This window comes from Nansenia antarctica (assembly GCF_963989245.1).
Source record: "Nansenia antarctica genome assembly, chromosome: 7".
In the NCBI taxonomy this organism is placed as follows: Eukaryota; Metazoa; Chordata; class Actinopteri; order Argentiniformes; family Microstomatidae; genus Nansenia; species Nansenia antarctica.
In genome coordinates, this window is record NC_137677.1 from 39,830,233 (window position 1) to 39,848,066 (window position 17,834).

At 46.1% G+C, this 17,834-nt stretch overlaps 2 protein-coding genes across 2 annotated transcripts; both read left to right on the plus strand.

Moving 5' to 3' along the window:
- Nucleotides 1–658: 658 nt before the first annotated feature.
- Nucleotides 659–11,773, plus strand: LOC308162602 (putative RNA-binding protein 46; the record flags this gene model as incomplete). The annotated part of the gene is made up of 7 exons (XM_080536748.1): nucleotides 659–869; nucleotides 2,108–2,288; nucleotides 3,797–3,953; nucleotides 4,545–4,674; nucleotides 5,430–6,253; nucleotides 8,095–8,197; nucleotides 11,583–11,773. 7 exons carry the CDS (start codon nucleotides 659–661, stop codon nucleotides 11,771–11,773), a joined length of 1,797 nt encoding a protein of 598 aa, XP_080392874.1.
- Nucleotides 11,774–12,885: 1,112 nt separating this feature from the next.
- On the plus strand, nucleotides 12,886–16,190 carry LOC308163081 (uncharacterized protein). Its single transcript, XM_080537262.1, has 6 exons — nucleotides 12,886–13,512; nucleotides 13,890–14,036; nucleotides 14,154–14,384; nucleotides 14,711–14,854; nucleotides 14,968–15,217; nucleotides 15,358–16,190. The coding sequence occupies exons 1-6, from the start codon at nucleotides 13,339–13,341 to the stop codon at nucleotides 16,020–16,022; spliced, it is 1,611 nt and encodes a 536-aa protein (XP_080393388.1). The 5' UTR covers nucleotides 12,886–13,338; the 3' UTR covers nucleotides 16,023–16,190.
- The last annotated feature ends 1,644 nt before the right edge of the window (nucleotides 16,191–17,834 follow it).

The following is a 17,834-nucleotide window of genomic DNA, read 5'->3' on the forward strand; positions in this document are numbered from 1 at the left end:
GTCTGTCTTCTGCTCAACGTAAGTGTCTGCTCAAATTAGACAACTGTTGTCTTTTAAAGTAAGTATTATATAGAGTTAATATATATAACAGATCACATAAGAGTTAACCTAACTGTGGTAAGTATCTAGCTGTTCGTGAGGTTCATCCAGAGATAGTTTTAGTCAGAAAGCCAGGTCGTGTCGCGTATTCCCGCCGGAGCACCGGAGAACACCGGAGATAGCGACCTAGCTAGCTAGTTGTGTTATAATGACGAGTTATTAACAGTTATAAGCTACTGTAGTTAACAAGGTAACCACATAACCCTAGCCATCTGCCTTAGCTAGTTATGTTATAACTGTTATAAGCTAGTGTACGTAATGATAATGACGTTTATTTTACTATCTTTTAACTACTGTATTCCACATCGTGAGCTTAGAATGATAAGGTTCTATCTCCGTTTAGAATGAGAAGGTTCTATCTCCGTTTAGAATGATAAGGTTCTATCTCCGTTTAGAATGAGAAGGTTCTATCTCCGTTTAGAATGATAAGGTTCTATCTCCGTTTAGAATGATAAGGTTCTATCTCCGTTTAGAATGAGAAGGTTCTATCTCCGTTTACATGCCTGTAGCCGGTAGTAGCTACAGTTATTAGTTAGGTAGCTAATACCTAAACGTCGACATGAACGTGAATGTTAACACACCGCTGAAAACTATTCCTCCGGTCATTCCCGTCGGTAGTTCGGGAGTAAAGGTAGTGATGGACGGGGACAGCGGTGATGAGATGACGGAGAGATGCTCGACCCACGACGCGCTGCTGGACCTGATGGACAAGACCGGCTACGACATGGTCCAGGAGAACGGACAGAGGAAGTTCGGTGGACCTCCTCCAGGTGTGTGTGTGTGTGTGTGTGTGTGTGTGTGTGTGTGTGTGTGTGTGTGTGTGTGTGTGTGCGTGTGTGTGTGTGTGCGTGTGCGAGAGGAGAGTGTGTGTGTGTGTCTGTGTCTGTGTCTGTGTCTGTGTCTGTGTCTGTGTGTGTGTGTGTGTGTGTGTGTGTGTGTGTCTGTGTCTGTGTGTGTGTGTGTGTGTGTGTGTGTGTGCGAGAGGAGAGTGTGTGTGTGTGTGTGTCTGTGTGTGTGTGTGTGTGTGTGTGTGTGTGTGTGTGTGTGTGTGAGAGAGAGAGAGTGAGAGTGAGAGTGAGTGAATGAATGAATGAATGAATGAATGAATGAATGGTCTTTATTGTCATTGATATAGTACAGGTACCAAACAACGAAATTTGGGAGGGGGGGCTCCCCTGGTGCTAGGAAAAAAAACTAAAAACAAGAAGGGAAAAGAGCTGGTTTACATAAATAAAGGCTATGTACACTATCCACTATACTATACTATACAAATAAAACACTGTGCTGTACTCTATGCTATGCTATACCTATTCTAACATTTCCTATTCTCTGAACCTTATGTACCCTAGGATTGTCATATTGCACATAGTGTTATTGCACATTCATTTAGAGTGAGAGTGTGTGTGTGTGCGTGCGCATGCTTGTTGTGTTGGGTGTGTTTCAAATCCTTCACATACAGTGTTTATCAGTCTTCCCATTATAGCTGAATAAGAATATCTAATCAAATGTGTTATAACAGTGTTATTACTATGTGAAATTCACCTAGGCCGACACATCTCTTCTTTTCTCACTCTCTTTCTCTTCCACCCACCTGTTTCTCCCTCCTCCCCCTTCCCCCTTTTTATTTACTCTGCTTCCTCTCCCCTCCTCCCCTCCTCTGTCTCACCCTCACACCCTCATCTCATTCTCTCTTTCTCTCATCCTCTCTCTCACACTTCCTCCTTTCTCTGTCATTCTCTCTCCTCCCTCCTCTCTTTCACCCTCACACCCTAATCTCATTCTCTCCCTCTTTCATCTTTCCTCCCTCCCCCTCCCCCCTGTCGCCCTCATCCCCCCTTCTCTCTCTCTCTCTCTCTCTCTCTCTCTCCTCCCTGCTCTCTCACACTCCCCCCTTCATCCCTTGTCATTCTCTCTCCTCTCCTCTCCTCCCCCCTCCTCTCTCCTCCCCCCTCCTCCCTCCCGCATCCTCTCTCCTCCCTCCTCCTCCCTGCCCCCCCCACCTCCCCAGGTTGGGAGGGCCCCCCTCCTCCACGGGGGTGTGAGGTGTTTGTGGGTAAGATCCCCAGGGACATGTTTGAGGATGAGCTGGTGCCAGTGTTTGCGAGATTCGGACGGATCTACGAGTTCAGACTGATGATGGAGTTCAGCGGAGAGAACAGGGGCTACGCCTTCGTCATGTACACCACCAGGTACACACACACACACACACACACACACACACACTCACACACAGTTAAGACTGATGGTGGAGTTCAGAGGAGAGAACAGGGGCTACGCCTTCATCATGTACACTAGGGCTGCCACAAACGATTATTTTCATAGTCGACTAGTCACCGATTATTTTAACGATTAGTCGACTAATCGGATCATAAATTACAGCTTATCGCACAATTACTCAATCGCTCTTATTTAGCTATCATCTTCTAAATTTAGCTTGAAGTTGTTAGTTGTTGTTGTAGGCTTGTGCTAACTAAAAATAAAGACAATTAAAATGATTGTTCACTCAAAAATAGATATTTTAATGAACTTTGCTGATTTATTTCTGGCATCACTTGCATGTAATGTAATGTAAAGAGTAGTAGAGGGTGCAAACTGCTGAGTAAAATGAGGTAGGCTAGGCACTAGGCAACCAAAAGAATACAAAAACAAAAGTAAATACTTGTACAGAGTACAAAAGTTTTGCTTTGCTTCACTCATCTCATAGTAGAACGCGCCTTCTTAGCACTGTAACGTTAAGACAACATTTTTAGCTATTTGATAAGTATCGCTTTGATGACAACGTAAAATAATGTAAGAAGGCTTTTAACGTAACGATATCGTTAGCCAATAACAAGCTAACTAGCTTACCGAGACGAGCCATCGTCTTCCTCGTCATCTGCCACAACGTGCTTCCTTTTTAGATGCTCGCGCATCATAGACGTGCTGCCATGATAAGCGAGTTCAGCTTTGCAAATTTTACATTTTACATTCTTTTTTTCAACGTTGTGGTTGAAATGCTCCCACACTTTAGAGGTACGAGGACAGGAAGACATTTCTCTGTTTGTTTTTCCGGGGAAGTCACGTGTGCCCCGGATGACCGACACTGCGCATGTACATCAAAGACACTGGGAGACGCTAGCCAGTGGCAGCTTCAGGGAAGAAAAACGAATGCTTATCGAATGAAATGAATGGTCTTTATTGTCATTGATATAGTACAGGTACCAAACAACGAAATTTGGGAGGGGGGGCTCCCCTGGTGCTAGGCAAAAAAAAAAAAAAAAACGCTTATTTCAGCTAAAAAAAAACATGCGACTACGGCGATTACCAAATATGTCGGCGACGATTTTGGTAGTCGACGTCGTCGTGACTAGTCGACTAATCGTGGCAGCCTTAATGTACACCACCAGGTGCACACACACACACACACACACACACACACAGTTAAGACTGATGGTGGAGTTCAGAGGAGAGAACAGGGGCTACGCCTTCATCATGTACACCACCAGGTGCACACACACACACACACACACACACACACACACACACACACACAGTTAAGACTGATGGTGGAGTTCAGAGGAGAGAACAGGGGCTACGCCTTCATCATGTACACCACCAGGTGCACACACACACACACACACACACACACACACACACACACACACACACACACACACACACACACTCACACACATCGTTGTCGTCCTCCCCACCCCAGAGAGGCAGCCCAGAGAGCCATCCACCTGCTGGACAGCCATCAGATTAGACCAGGGAAGTTCATCGGCGTGTGTGTGAGTCAGGACAACTGCAGGCTCTTCATCGGCTCCATCCCCAAAGAGAAGAGGAAGGAGGACATACTGGAGGAGATGAAGAAGGTACAAACACACACACACACACATGCACACACACACACACACACACACACACACATACACACACACATACACACACACACACACACATACACACACACACACACACACACACACACATACACACACATACACACACACACACACACACACTCTGAATGAATAAATATCAAACATGTTCTAGGTCATTATAGGCCAATGAGCACTCTCAGATAGTGTTTCACCTGAGGGGTATTCCATCAATGTCGCTAGATTTTTGGATTTTATTATTTACATTTATTACTAAAATAAGCTCAGAATTTCCTTCAGTGATGTTGATGGAATACCCCCCTGGTGCGACCACCTGGTACTACGTCACATGGTCACAATCTGCAGCCCTGGTGCAGGATGGGTTCATTCTGTAGTCCAGTTCCATCTAGTACAGAGCCTCTGCACCCAGTCTTCCTGCTGCACCCCATTCTAGTCTGAATCAGACACCTTTAGGTTGATGTCAGTGACGGTGTGTGTGCTTGTGTGTGTGTGTCGGCGTGTGTGTGTGTGTGTGTGTGTGTGTATGTGCGTGCGTGTGTGTGTGTGTGTGTGTGTTCTCTCCAGGTAACAGATGGGGTAGTAGATGTGATCGTGTGCCCCAACGCTTCAGACAAGTCTATGAACCGCGGCTTCGCCTTCGTAGAGTACAACTCCCACAAGGCAGCCGCCATGGCCCGGAGGAAACTCATACCAGGTACACTCACACACACACACACACACACACACACACACACACACACACACACACACACACACCTCTGTCAGTGACACTTGAGTAGATAGCAACACTTCCTCAGTTCTCCTTTAGGGGGTACTACAGCTACACATATGAAGCATCACTGTGGCAAGATGCCTGTAATACTGTCCTCCCTAAAACCTTTATGTGTGTATGTGTGTGTGTGTGTGCATGTGTGTGTGTGTGTGTGTCTGTCCGTCCGTCTGTGTCTGTCTGTCTGTTTGTCTGTGTTTGTGTGTATTTATCTGTGTGTGTGTGTGTGTGCGTGCGTGCATGCGTGCCTGTGTGTCCATCCCTGTGTCCATCCCTGTGTGTGCGTGTGTGCGTATTTCCCTGTGTGTGTGCGTGTGTGCGCGCGAGTGTGTCTGTATTTTCCTGTCTGTATTTCCCTGTGTGTGTGTGTGTGTGTTTCCCTGTGTGTGTGTGTTTCCCTGTGTGTGTATTTCTCTTTGTGTGGTTTCCCTGTGCGTATTTCCCTGTGTTCATGTGTGTGTTTCCCTGTGTTCATGTGTGTGTTTCCCTGTGTTCATGTGTGTGTTTCCCTGTGTTCATGTGTGTGTTTCCCTGTGTTCATGTGTGTGTGTTCATGTGTGTGTTTCCCTGTGTTCATGTGTGTGTGTTCATGTGTGTGTTTCCCTGTGTTCATGTGTTCATGTGTTCATGTTCATGTGTTCATGTGTGTGTTTTCCTGTGTGTGTGTCCCCACCCTCCAGGCACCTTCCAGCTGTGGGGCCACACCATCCAGGTGGACTGGGCGGAGCCGGAGAAGGACGTGGACGAGGAGACCATGCTGCGCGTGCGCGTCCTCTACGTCCGCAACCTGATGGTGGCCACGTCGGAGGACGCCCTGCGCCTGGAGTTCTCCCGCTTCAAGCCGGGCGCCGTGGAGCGCGTCAAGAAGCTGACGGACTACGCCTTCGTCCACTACCACAGCCGCGAGGACGCCCTGGCCGCGCTGCACCACATGAACGGGGCGCTCATCGACGGAGCCGTGGTGGAGGTCACCCTGGCCAAGCCCGTCAAGGCCAGGCCCGTCTGCAGAGATGGCGCCGGTGGCACCCGGCGCTTCGGTAACCGCGGCTACATGGGGGTCGCAAGGGGTGGAGGAGTCGGAGGAGGAGTCGTGGGGCCGTACGGCGATGTGGGGAACGGAGTAGGAGGAGTACGAGGAGGAGGAGGAGGACGAGGAGTGGGCTTCCTCTATCGAGAGGATGGAGGGATGGGAGGAGGAGGAGGAGGGGGGATGGAGGGGGGGACCCCACTTCGGCCTTTCAGCATGCCTCACCGCCAGGGCAGTCCTTTCATCGGAGAAGGAGGAGGAGAGGGAGGAGGAGGGGTGGACCTGGAGAGATGTGTGTATCCCTTCTTCCCCGGGGCCAGCCTGACTCCCACCAGCCTCCACTCTCTGAAGCCAGGCCAGTTCTGCTCTGCCGTCTCCCTGCTGGACTTCTACTGCCACAAGAACAGCTGGGATCTGCCTGAGTACCACCTCTACTCCACCCCCGGGCTGGACGGCAAGCTGCTGCTCATATACAAGGTCTGTCTGGCTGGCTGGCTGCCTCTCTGGCTGGCTGTCTCTCTGTCTGTCTGGCTGGCTGGCTCTCTGTCTGTCTGTCTGGCTGGCTGGCTGGCTGGCTCTCTGGCTGGCTGGCTGGCTGGCTGGCTGGCTCTCTGTCTGTCTGTCTGGCTGGCTGGCTCTCTGTCTGTCTGTCTGGCTGGCTGGCTCTCTGTCTGTCTGTCTGGCTGGCTCTCTGTCTGTCAGGCTGGCTGGCTGGCTCTCTGTCTGGCTGGCTCGCTGGCTTTCTGGCTGGCTGGCTGGCTGAATGTGTGTCTCTGTGTCTGGCTCTCTGGTTGGTTGCCTCTGTCTGTCTGTCTGTCTGGCTGGCTGGCTCTCTGGCTGGCTGGCTGAATGTGTGTCTGTGTCTGTCTGTCTGTCTGTCTTTGTGTCTGTCTGTCTGTCTTTCTGTCTCTGTTTGTCTCTGTCTCTGTGTCTGTCAGGCATGATAATCGCTCACCTTTCGGCGAAATTCGCCGTTTTGAATCCAAAATAGGTGACCTACCTGAATCGTGTAGATCCGATGAGAATATATTTGGAGGGGGGGGGGGGGGGCGGGGGGGGTTGCTGTGGAGCGGAGTGATGTCATTCAACTTGTGTTTACAGTTGGGCTACTAGGCTACTTGTTTTTAGCCTAGCCTAGCCATTGAAGGCTACATTGCTAGTGTAGGAATACGCCATAAGCGATGGGATCTAACGCTGGCGGGCAGTGATCCTCAGGTTTTGATGTGAGTTAACACATTTCATTGGTCCCTGTTTTCCAAGAGTCTGAGGTTGAGATTTACTTGGGTGTGTTTGAGGCATTGCCGCTGGGCAAAAGATGTGTGGGCCATACTTTTGCAGAGTTAACTGACTGGTAAAGGAAACCTGGTCTCCTCTCCATGGAAGACAGCCTCGACACTTGCAAGTGTGGCAGAACCTGCAGCTAAAAAACGAGGCTACTGCTCTAATTGACACGGTGGCTAAAGATGCCTATTAGTACAGTAGAGAACAAACGAACAAATCCTTTATACATTTTTTGTGTACCGGTATTTGGCCGTTTTTATTTCGGGTAGGCTATAAGACTATTGGTAAACATTGTAATTGGACTGAACAGCTATACATGCGTGCGCCGCTCTAATGCGTGCGCAGGGTTTTAGTAATAATAATAATAATAACTTTTATTTGTATAGCAATTTTCCTGCAAACGTTGCAGCTCAAAATGATTTAATCATTATATAATCATAATTGAATGATTTAGTCATTTAAAAGCAATATTAAAAAGATGGGTTTTTAGTCTTGACTTGAAAATATTTGCTGAGGTTGGCATCCCTATTGTACACTGGCAGTGCATTCCACAATCTGGGTGCATAAAATGAGAATGCAGCCTCACCAAATCTCTTCTTTTGTACATGTGGTACACAGAGAAAGCCACCGTCAGAAGACCTGAGAGCTCTATTGGGCTGATATGCTAGCAGAAGGTCTTTCAGATATTCTGGTGCTGTGCCAGTGAGAGCTTTATAAACATAGATATAGCGGCATGCCTTTTTCTGTTGTGCATTATTGTTATGTTAGCCTAATTTAATTATTCAGGAGACATTCATGACAGTCTGTCTGTCTGTCTGTCTGTCTCTATGTCTGTCTGTCTCTGTCTGTCTCTGTGTCTGTCTTTGTCTGTCTGTCTGTGTCTATCTGTGTCTATCTGTCTCTGTCTGTCTCTGTCTATGTCTGTGTCTGTCTCTGTCTGTGTCTGTCTGTCTGTCTGTCTCTGTCTGTCTGTCTGTCTGACTCTGTGTCTCTGAGAGAGATGGTCACCGTGTGTTGATGCCTGTGTTGTCCACTAGGTGGTGATCTCTCCAGCGAGGAGCAGCTTCATGCCTGACAAGGTGTGCAGCGTCCAGGACGATGCCAAGGAGCTGGCCGCTCAGAACGCCTTCCGGAACCTGGGTACACACACACACGTACACACACACACACACACACACACACACACACACACACACACACACACACACACACACACACACTAGGGATGTACCAGAATACAAATAAGTTATTCAGGAAAGCACATATAATGCGATGGAAACACATACAGATTCTACCCGAAGTTGCTTGTTATTATTCTGAAAAAAGCCATTGACATGTCTGTTCGTCAGCCATTCTTTTTCTTCAAATCCATTCATATCATTGTGAATGGTCACAAGATAAAAATGCCCATTCTGTTTGCAACATAGGACTTTGATTCCACTAACTAGTCGTTTCATTTACTACACATTTTGGAAAAGTGATTACTATTCAGTAGCCGTCCCCACCAAGTCAGCGCTGCCTCGATGCGAAACTCTCGCATTGGAAGTACCGTATTTTCCGCCCTATAAGGCGCACCGGAGTATAAGGCGCACCTTCAATGAATGGCCTATTTTAGAATTTTTTTCATATACAAGGCGCACCGGCTTATAAGGCGCACCGGCTTATAAGGCGCATAGAATAGATACTGCAGTCAAACGTTTGACTGGGGTTGCGTTACGCCCAAGCTCCACCTACTGCGTTGCGTCACCTCTCCATCGGTGTTGTGTCAACTTCCCGTTGTCCAAGCTCCACCTGAGCGTTGTCACCATCAACGTTCTACCTGCTCCACTGTCAAAAATATATATTTTTCCACCTCAAGTATCAGCCGTTCGTCATCCATTTTTGCAACAAGCGTCAAGGACCTGCGGTGATTCACAGCTGACTCGCGTGAATAGCAATTCGCAATAGCTGCAACCACGAGATATAGAGTAGTTAGCTACAAGCATTTTCAATCTGCTATTATCTCTATTAGTGGATTAACCGCTGTGGTGATTTAACAGCTGATAAAAATACATCAAGTAGACTACAAACAGAGCAAAACAACACCAGAAAACAACCAATAGGCTATACAATTATAACCAACAACCAATATGTGACAGCTCCTGGTGAAATGTGCAACGTACTTTTTCAGTTTTTACACATGCTTAAACTACAGATTGTAAGCTTTCAAATGATGTGTCATACATTCAAATCAGAGAAAGATTGAACACGACAGGCGTATTTGAATGTTGGTTCATCTCAAACACTGAATGGGAGAAAAGTGACTGACCAAACCACAACAAACGCTGCTAGCGGCTAACAGCTAACAAAACACATCGCTACGAAGGTCTAAACTGTATTTTAATAACATGACAACATACTGGGAGAACATCGACATGCTAAAAACACATAACTACACATAACTAGATGAACACACAGTTCTTGCTTTTGAACACGAGCTAAAACGAAAGTATGTTTACAAATCAACCCTCCCTTACCGGTAGCCTCCGGCAAACGAGAATAATGAATCCAATACACAAATGATAAGTGTTTAGTGATCGTTAAACTGTTGTTTATTATATCGAGTGGGTACTTTAAAACTTCAAGTTGAAAGCACCAAGAATCTCACTTTGTTCCCTCGGAAACTCTGTTTAGTCTTCTTTACTTGGGGTCTTGTGGTGTGGGACTGTGAGTAAGCACAACACCGGTGTTTACTGATTACCGTAATGCTGCAAGCGGTGTGAGTGTCCGAATTGAACAGTTGGGTGAGTACTGCATCCATTCAGAGCACATGATAGCATAACAATAGCATTCGCGGAGATTCCAAGATGGCGGCCGTCGTTTACTGATTACCGTAATGCTGCAAGCGGTGCGGCTTTGCAGTTTACCAGTCGTACTGAAACATTGTATTATTATTAAAAAAAAAATATTGGTCATATAATTTTTACATTTTGATCCATATATAAGGCGCACCGGGTTATAAGGCGCACTGTCGTTTTTTTTTTTTTTTGGGACTTTTAAGTGCGCCTTATAGGGCGGAAAATACGGTAGTAATTCACATTTCCCTTGCGAACTGCAGTAATGTTAACACTTCAAGAAACGCGAATGCAGCATCATTGGAATTTAAGATGATTCCCTTCAACTGAAGGATATTTTTCTATATATCTTTAATGTCAATAATTTCTATTTCCAATGCAAAACAGAATCTTTCAGTTTCAAATTATTATTTTTTCAGTTTCTGGTTGTTCAACGTCCCCCAGTTAAAGGGGTGGTGGTGGGATTCAAAGCTTAGTTTAGTAAAAAAAAAAAAAAAAGATATGATGATATATCAATATGAATTGAACCAATATTGATTGAAGGCACAAACATTGCATTGCCAATGAATATTAGATTAGAAGCTACAACATTTGCCTGATTGAATCTGACTTCCGGTATAAACCACGCCCACTTCTGGTCTTCTATCCGAATACAGATACAGATACAGATAACTTTGTAGGTTGAACAGATACAGATACAGATAACTTTGTAGGTTGAACAGATACAGATACAGATAACTTTGTAGGTTGAACAGATACAGATACAGATAATGTTGTAGGTTGAACAGATACGGATACAGATAATGATGTCTCTGTACACCACTAACACACGCACACACACACACACACACACACACACACACACACACACACACACACTGTCACACACACACACACACAACCTGGTTGAGTGAGAGACACTGAGCCAACACACTGTGTCAACACGATCAGACACACTCAGATCAAACACTCCGCTCAACTACCTGTTTATTGACCTTTCCTCTCCTCTCCCCCTCTTCTCTCTCTCCCCTCTTCTCTCTCTCTCTCCCCTCCTCTTCTCTCCCCCCTCTTCTCTCTCTTCCTCTTCTCTCTCTCTCCTCTTTTCTCTCTCTCCTCCTCTTCTCTCTTTCTCTCCTCTCCTCTCCTCTTCTCTCTCCTCCTCTTCCCTCTCTCTCCTCTCCTCTTCTCTCTCTCCTATTTTCTCTCCTCCTCTCTCTCTCCTCCTCTTCTCTTTCTCTCCTCTCCTCTTCTCTCTCTCTCTCTCTCCTCTTCTCTCTCCTCCTCTCCTCTTCTCTCTCTCTATCTCCTCCTCTTCTCTCTCCTTTCCTCTTCTCTCCCCTTCTCTCTCCTCCTCTCCTCTCCTCTCTCTTTCCTCTTTTCTCTCCTCCTCTCCTCTTCTCTCTCTCTATCTCCTCCTCTTCTCTCTCTCCTTTCCTCTTCTCTCTCCCCTTCTCTCTCCTCCTCTCCTCTTCTCTCTCTCTCCTCCTCTCCTCTTCTCTCTCTCTCCTCTCCTCTTCTCTCTCCTCCTCTCCTCTTCTCTCTCTCTATTTCCTCCTCTTCTCTCTCTCCTTTCCTCTTCTCTCTCCCCTTCTCTCTCCTCCTCTCCTCTTCTCTCTCTCTCCTCTCCTCTTCTCTCTCCTCCTCTCCTCTTCTCTCTCCTCCTCTTCTCTCTCTCTCTCTCTCCGTTCCAGATTATTTCTTCCTGAACGAGGGGTCTCCTGGGAGCTTGTCTCCCCCTCCGACCAGCACCGGCCTTCTAGCGTACGGCTGTCGAGCCTACACCTACCCCGCCTACCCTCTCTCCCCCCTCTCCCCCCCTCTCCCCCTGACCGCACAGACACCCCAGAGGCTCTTCATCCCCAGCCAGTCAGGGTTCTTCTGACCCCGCACCACAGGTACACACACACACACACACACACACACACGCACACACGCACACGCACACACACACACACACACACACAAGCAGGGTTCTACCCAGGATGTTTGAACAGCGTGGCGCTCGATTGCATCATCAAAACCAGACTCTCGTTTATTCATGCAGGGTTTCCGCGGATCCTTAAAAAGTCTTAAAAAGTCTTAAATTCATGTATATAAAATTAATGCCTTAAAATGTCTTAAATTCATTACAAATGTCTTAAACTGGTCTTAAATACTTTACCCAAACGTCTTAAAATTGTCGGGGCAGGACTATTTAATTTTACTTTTTCTCGCGGCATTTTTCTATTGAGCAAACGTTTAATTTCATTGAGTAGCGCGCAGACTCCTCCCCCTTGCGTTCCTTTGGTTATAGTCAGCTGCAGTGCTTGCTACCTAGCATTAGCCAGTCTGCAGCGAGATGGGGAAGTGCAAGTTCAACGAGAGGTGGCTTGACGACAGAAGATTTTGCGATTGGCTTAAGTCCACCGGCTACCCAGAAGAAGCAAGATGCACTGTGTGTAGGAAAACATTCAAACTCGGCACCATGGGCATTAAGGCGGTTGAGAGCCACCTAAAAAGCGAGAGGCATAAAACGGCTGCTAAGGGCCAACAGCAGACGCCAGGAATCTCCCAGTTCTGCGTGTCTGCCCCGGGCTCAGCGCCCCAGACAACGGCTGCCGCTGCTAGCAGCACTGCTAGCGATCTCAGAGCAACGTTTGGTGGAACACCTACACTGAAATCGGAGATTGTGTGGGTTCTCAATACAGTGGTAAAGCACCAGTCCTACTCCTCCAACGAGGGGATTGGAGATATCTTTCGGATTATGTTTCCCGACTCCCAAATCGCCACTACATTTGCTTGTGGAAAGGACAAGGCGTCATACATAATACGTTTCGGAATAGCTCCTTACGTCAGAAACGAGCTGATCGCGAATGTGAACGAGTCAGTTTTTGTTCTAATGTTTGACGAGAGTTTGAATCATGCCACAAAAAACAAGCAACTCGACGTGCACGTGCGGTATTGGGTCGGCGATCAAGTGGAGTCGCGTTACCTGGGCTCGCAGTTCATGGGACACGCTAAAGCTCAAGATTTACTGCAACACTTCAAGGTAAGTGCATTTTGTCAATGACAAAGTATTAGCTTTACATTAATTTTGGCAGATACTGGCAATGTCATGTAGATTCAGTATAATAGTAGGCGTACCATAGGGAATGATGCGGTGTAGTCTAGTCATTTCCACGTTATAGAGAGCCACAGAGAGGGAGAGGGGACGCGGGAGCGGGCGGGGGGATGGTGGGGAGAGAGAGTATCTAAGGGCGTAGGGAGAGGGAGTAGATGGATGAGTTATAGTTTGTTAACTGAGGATGTGTGCAGACAGAATGTTAAAGTACATTGAACCATTGGCAATCATGCTATTATTATTGTTATTATAATCATCATTATCATCATCATTTATTATTATTGTTATTATTCTCATCATATTCATGTCATTCTCAGGAGTGTGTGGAGAGACTGAACCTGAGGAACATGGTGTCCATCTCCATGGATGGACCCAATGTTAACTGGAAGTTTCTGGAGCTTCTACAGCAAGAGCATGCTGAGCAGTATGGTGGTGCCCAGCTGGTTGTTGTGGGTAGCTGTGGGCTCCATACCCTACACAACGCATTCAAGTGTGGATTCTCCATGTGGCAACTGGAGAAGGTAAGATGATTATAACTATGAGAAGTAATCTTTCATTTGTCCCACAAGGCAAATTGGAATATTACAGCAAGTGGACACTTGACAGGATTTAAAGAGAGCATGAATTTACAGATGTTTCATACTATTAACTCCTAAGTTATTTTTCTAAGGGTTTATGCAATCAAAAGTGTCTGCACACATTATGTGTACAGTTCAGTCATTCTGTCAGTTTAGTTCTGGTATGTGTCTGTGTGTGTGTGGTCTACTGGGGAGCGCTGCTGGTTGAGCAGTCTGATAGGGCAGTGAGGAAGGACCTGCAGTATTGCTCCCTTACACACTTTGTGTCATTCCCCATGAGAGATGATGGCTAATTCAGCATTCTCCTCTCTCCCACCAAGGTGTTGAGAGCAATGCACTTTGTTTTCCACAATACACCAGCGAGGAGGGATGACTTCATTGCCCTCACCAAATCCTCAGTCTTCCCATTACCATTCTGTGGCCATCGGTGGATTGAGAACCTGCCAGTTGTGGAGAGGGCTATAGAGGTAATTAAAATCTTGATTTATATAGCACCTTTCTAAACAAAGTTACAAGGTGCTGCACAATGTATGATAAAATAGACATGCATGATAAAATAATACATACACATGGTGGAATTAAAGGTATGGCCATCACTGGTGAAGTATGTGGATGCAGTGAAGACAAAAAAGTTGCCAAACCCTGGGACAGCGTCATTTGACACCATCGAAGCAGCCCAGGGAGATCCGCTCATCTTGCCCAAGCTACAGTTCTTCATGGCCATCTCAAGGACCTTCACTCCCTTTCTCACAAAGTACCAGACTGACACACCAGTCATGCCATTCCTTGGCAAAGATTTGGCTGACTTGTCCAAGGTAATCAAATTAATAATGAACAATCAACAACAAAAGCAAAACAAGTTGAGTGTGTGTGGGCATGCTGAATGTGTGTGTGAGCAGGGAGAAATGGCAGATGCTACTGGGTGGCTTGATTAATTAAACTCGTCCTTAGTCAATACATAAAATTACTGAAAGATTATGTTTTGGCTAAGTAAAGGTTACTTATCATACTGTTATTGATATATTGCATATGTGATATGATATTATTTTAAATAACTATATAGAAATGCATTTCATGGTTAATGTGGTTATCAAAGGTACTTGCTTTACAATCATCATGCATTTTCTTGTTACCCTTTCAGAGTGTGCTGAGGCGTTTCGTCAAGAGGGAGCATCTCAATGACATCACTCCACTGCAGCTGGTCAGGCTGGATGTCGCTGATCAGAAGAGCTGGGTCAACCCGAAGGAAGCCGACATAGGCCTGGGTGCTGAGGCAGCCCTCAAGGTAATTTAGATGTATTACTTAACTTTATATCAAATGATGGTCCATATACAGGCAGGAGAGAATACTGTGTTAGGCCATTCAGTTGTATTTAAAACACATTACCCATCTGTCAGGACCTCCAGAGAAAGGGGACCGTAGGGGAGCTCACTGCCCTAGAGTTTAGGAAGGACTGCATGACGGGTATGTCAAATATCCTAAAGAAAGTCCAGGACAGGAGCCCCCTGAAGTACCCCATCGTGAGACAGATGGCATGTCTGGACCCCACAGTCATGTACGCCAACCCAGACGGATGCCAGGGAAGAATGAAAAGTCTAGTGCAGAAGTTACTGCAAGACAAGCAGTTGTCTGGAGGTGTCTCTGCTGGTATGAATAGTTAATAGAAAAGCTGGAAATGTTGTCCCTGATTATTAGCCAATGGACAATTGGACATAAGCCTGTCTGCTAATCAGGATTAATCATGTAAATAATATTTCACATATTTCCTTTCATCTGTTTTGTTATAGGTGATGTGATTATCCAACAGTTTGGGAACTTCCTGTCTGTTGAGGCTAAAAACGAGCACTTCCTGTCCTTCCGGCCCATGGAAACCAGGCTTGACGTGTTCCTGCATGGCTACCTCAGCCAACCCTACCCTGAGCTCTGGGGTTTCTGTCAGAAGCTTCTTCTCCTATCCCATGGGCAGGCGACAGTCGAGAGAGGCTTCTCCATTAACAAGGAGGTGGAGACCGTTAACATTCAGGAGGACACTGTCATTGCCCAGAGACTGGTCTGTGACTATGTTGCAGTTTGTGGGGGGGTTGCCAATGTCCCTCTCACCAAGGAGCTGCTAACTTCGGTGGGATCAGCAAGGTCAAAGTACAGAGAACACCTAGACCTGGAGAAGAGGAAGAGGCAAAGCGCTGCACAAGGGCAGAAAAGAAAAGCAGCAGAAGAGCACATCATCGAGCTGAAAAGGAAGAAGCAAACTCTTCTAGTGGTATCTGATTCTCTGGAGAAGGATGCAGACAAGTTTGCTGAGCAAGCTGAGGGGAAGTCCGGCACCTTGATGGCTCAGCTCATCACAAAGTCTAACGTCCTCAGGAAGAGATACAAAGAAAAAATGTGTGATTTGAAAAAAATAGAGGCAGAACTGGAGAGTAAGGCCACAGAATTGAGGCTCATGCCGTGAGTGTGTTAAGTAGATGGGGTTTTTTTGTTAGATGTTTCCGACCAACTAATTGCACTTTTAATTTAATTAAGTTATTGAACCAGAGCTTTTATGTTCAATAAACAAAACAAGTAAACTTGAATGAGTCTCATTGATTGACATGCTATGCTTGTATTGTAGTACAGTGGAATCCCCTAACCATCGCATATATATATTTTTTCGGTCTTAAATTCCATTTAAAGTGGCATTAAAAAGGTCTTTAAAAGTCTTAAATTGAACTTGCTGAAACCTGCAGAAACCCTGTCATGACAACATGTGCAAAAAAGTTAAGATACAAAAAAATCAGATTAGACACACACACACACACACACACACAAGATCAGATGGGTTTTATTCACCCAGACAGAGTTCCTCTGATTGGTCCCACTAGAGCAACCTCAGCACCAGGACTTAATACAAGAACATGATACTTCATGCTGAGCTTCAGTTCTTTAAACACACACACACACACACACACACACACACACACACACACTCACACACACTCACACACTCACACACACACACACACACACACACACACACACACACACACACACACACACACATATTCAGCTTAATAAGACGTTGCTATCTGGTTATTCATGCCCAGTGGGGAGTAGGGCTGCTGATCTCACACTCTTCCACATTGTTGGAAAAGAAGAAAATCTGAAGTATGGAATATTCCAGATCCTCTGATAGGGCTTACACACCGGCAGTTCCGAACGCCGGTTCGTGTTCGCGTGCCGAAACCTCTGAACGTTGGCGCTGTCTGGCGAACGATACACTGGTATGAACGGGTATGAACGCGGGCTCGTTCGCCAGACAGCGCCAACGTTCGGAGGTTTCGGCACGCGAACGCGAACCGGCGTTCGGAACTGCCGGTGTGAAAGAGGCCTCACAGAGCTGAGGAAAGGCATTTGATGAACATGAATATTTCACTGTGAACTTATTGATAGCACTGTTTAATTATTGATAACACTATTAACTTGTTCATAACACTATTGATAACACTAAACTTATTGATAACACTGTGAACGTTTTGATAACACTACATTTATTGATTGCGCTGAACGTGTTGATAACACTACACATTTATTGATAACACTATTAACTCGTTCATAATACTGTGAAAGCATTAATAATTGATCGTACCCTCAGATTCAGTCTGGCCTGTCCCATCACCACCGCCTGAGAGAGAAGAGGAGGAGAAGGGAGGTAGGGAGGGGCGGAAGAAAAGAAGAGAGATACCGCCTTCAGTTTTTTGTACCTTTGTACCATGTTCCTGTTAGTTGATTACCTCTGGTCCACTACCCATTACACCATCTCAGGAGAGAGGGGGGTTGGGAGAGGGGGTAGGAGGTTGGTGTCCTCTGAACCACCGCTCATTACACCTACCGTACTACATCTCAGGAGGGGGGGTGGACTTGTTCCCTCATGTGCCTAGTCAGTTATTTTGACTTTGCTTGGGTCATTTGGATTTGAACAGGGGGCCATTTGAGCATTTTAATATGTTGTGTTCAGGGAGATGGTTTACTGTTTGTTCTTCTGGGCAGAATAATCTCAGCCACACAGCTTCACACACCGGAGGGAGACAGGATGATTAAGTACCAGCGCTTCAAACACGCACCACCATTAACTCAAGCACTTAATGGATCCCAGTCTCGGGGAACAATGAACAATGAACTGTTTTAATTTGACTAATTACACAATTGAATGTTTTCTACATTATCTCCCACGCTGACACCTGTCTCCAGTTGTATTTACATTCTGCAGTTTGTCATTGATGAACTG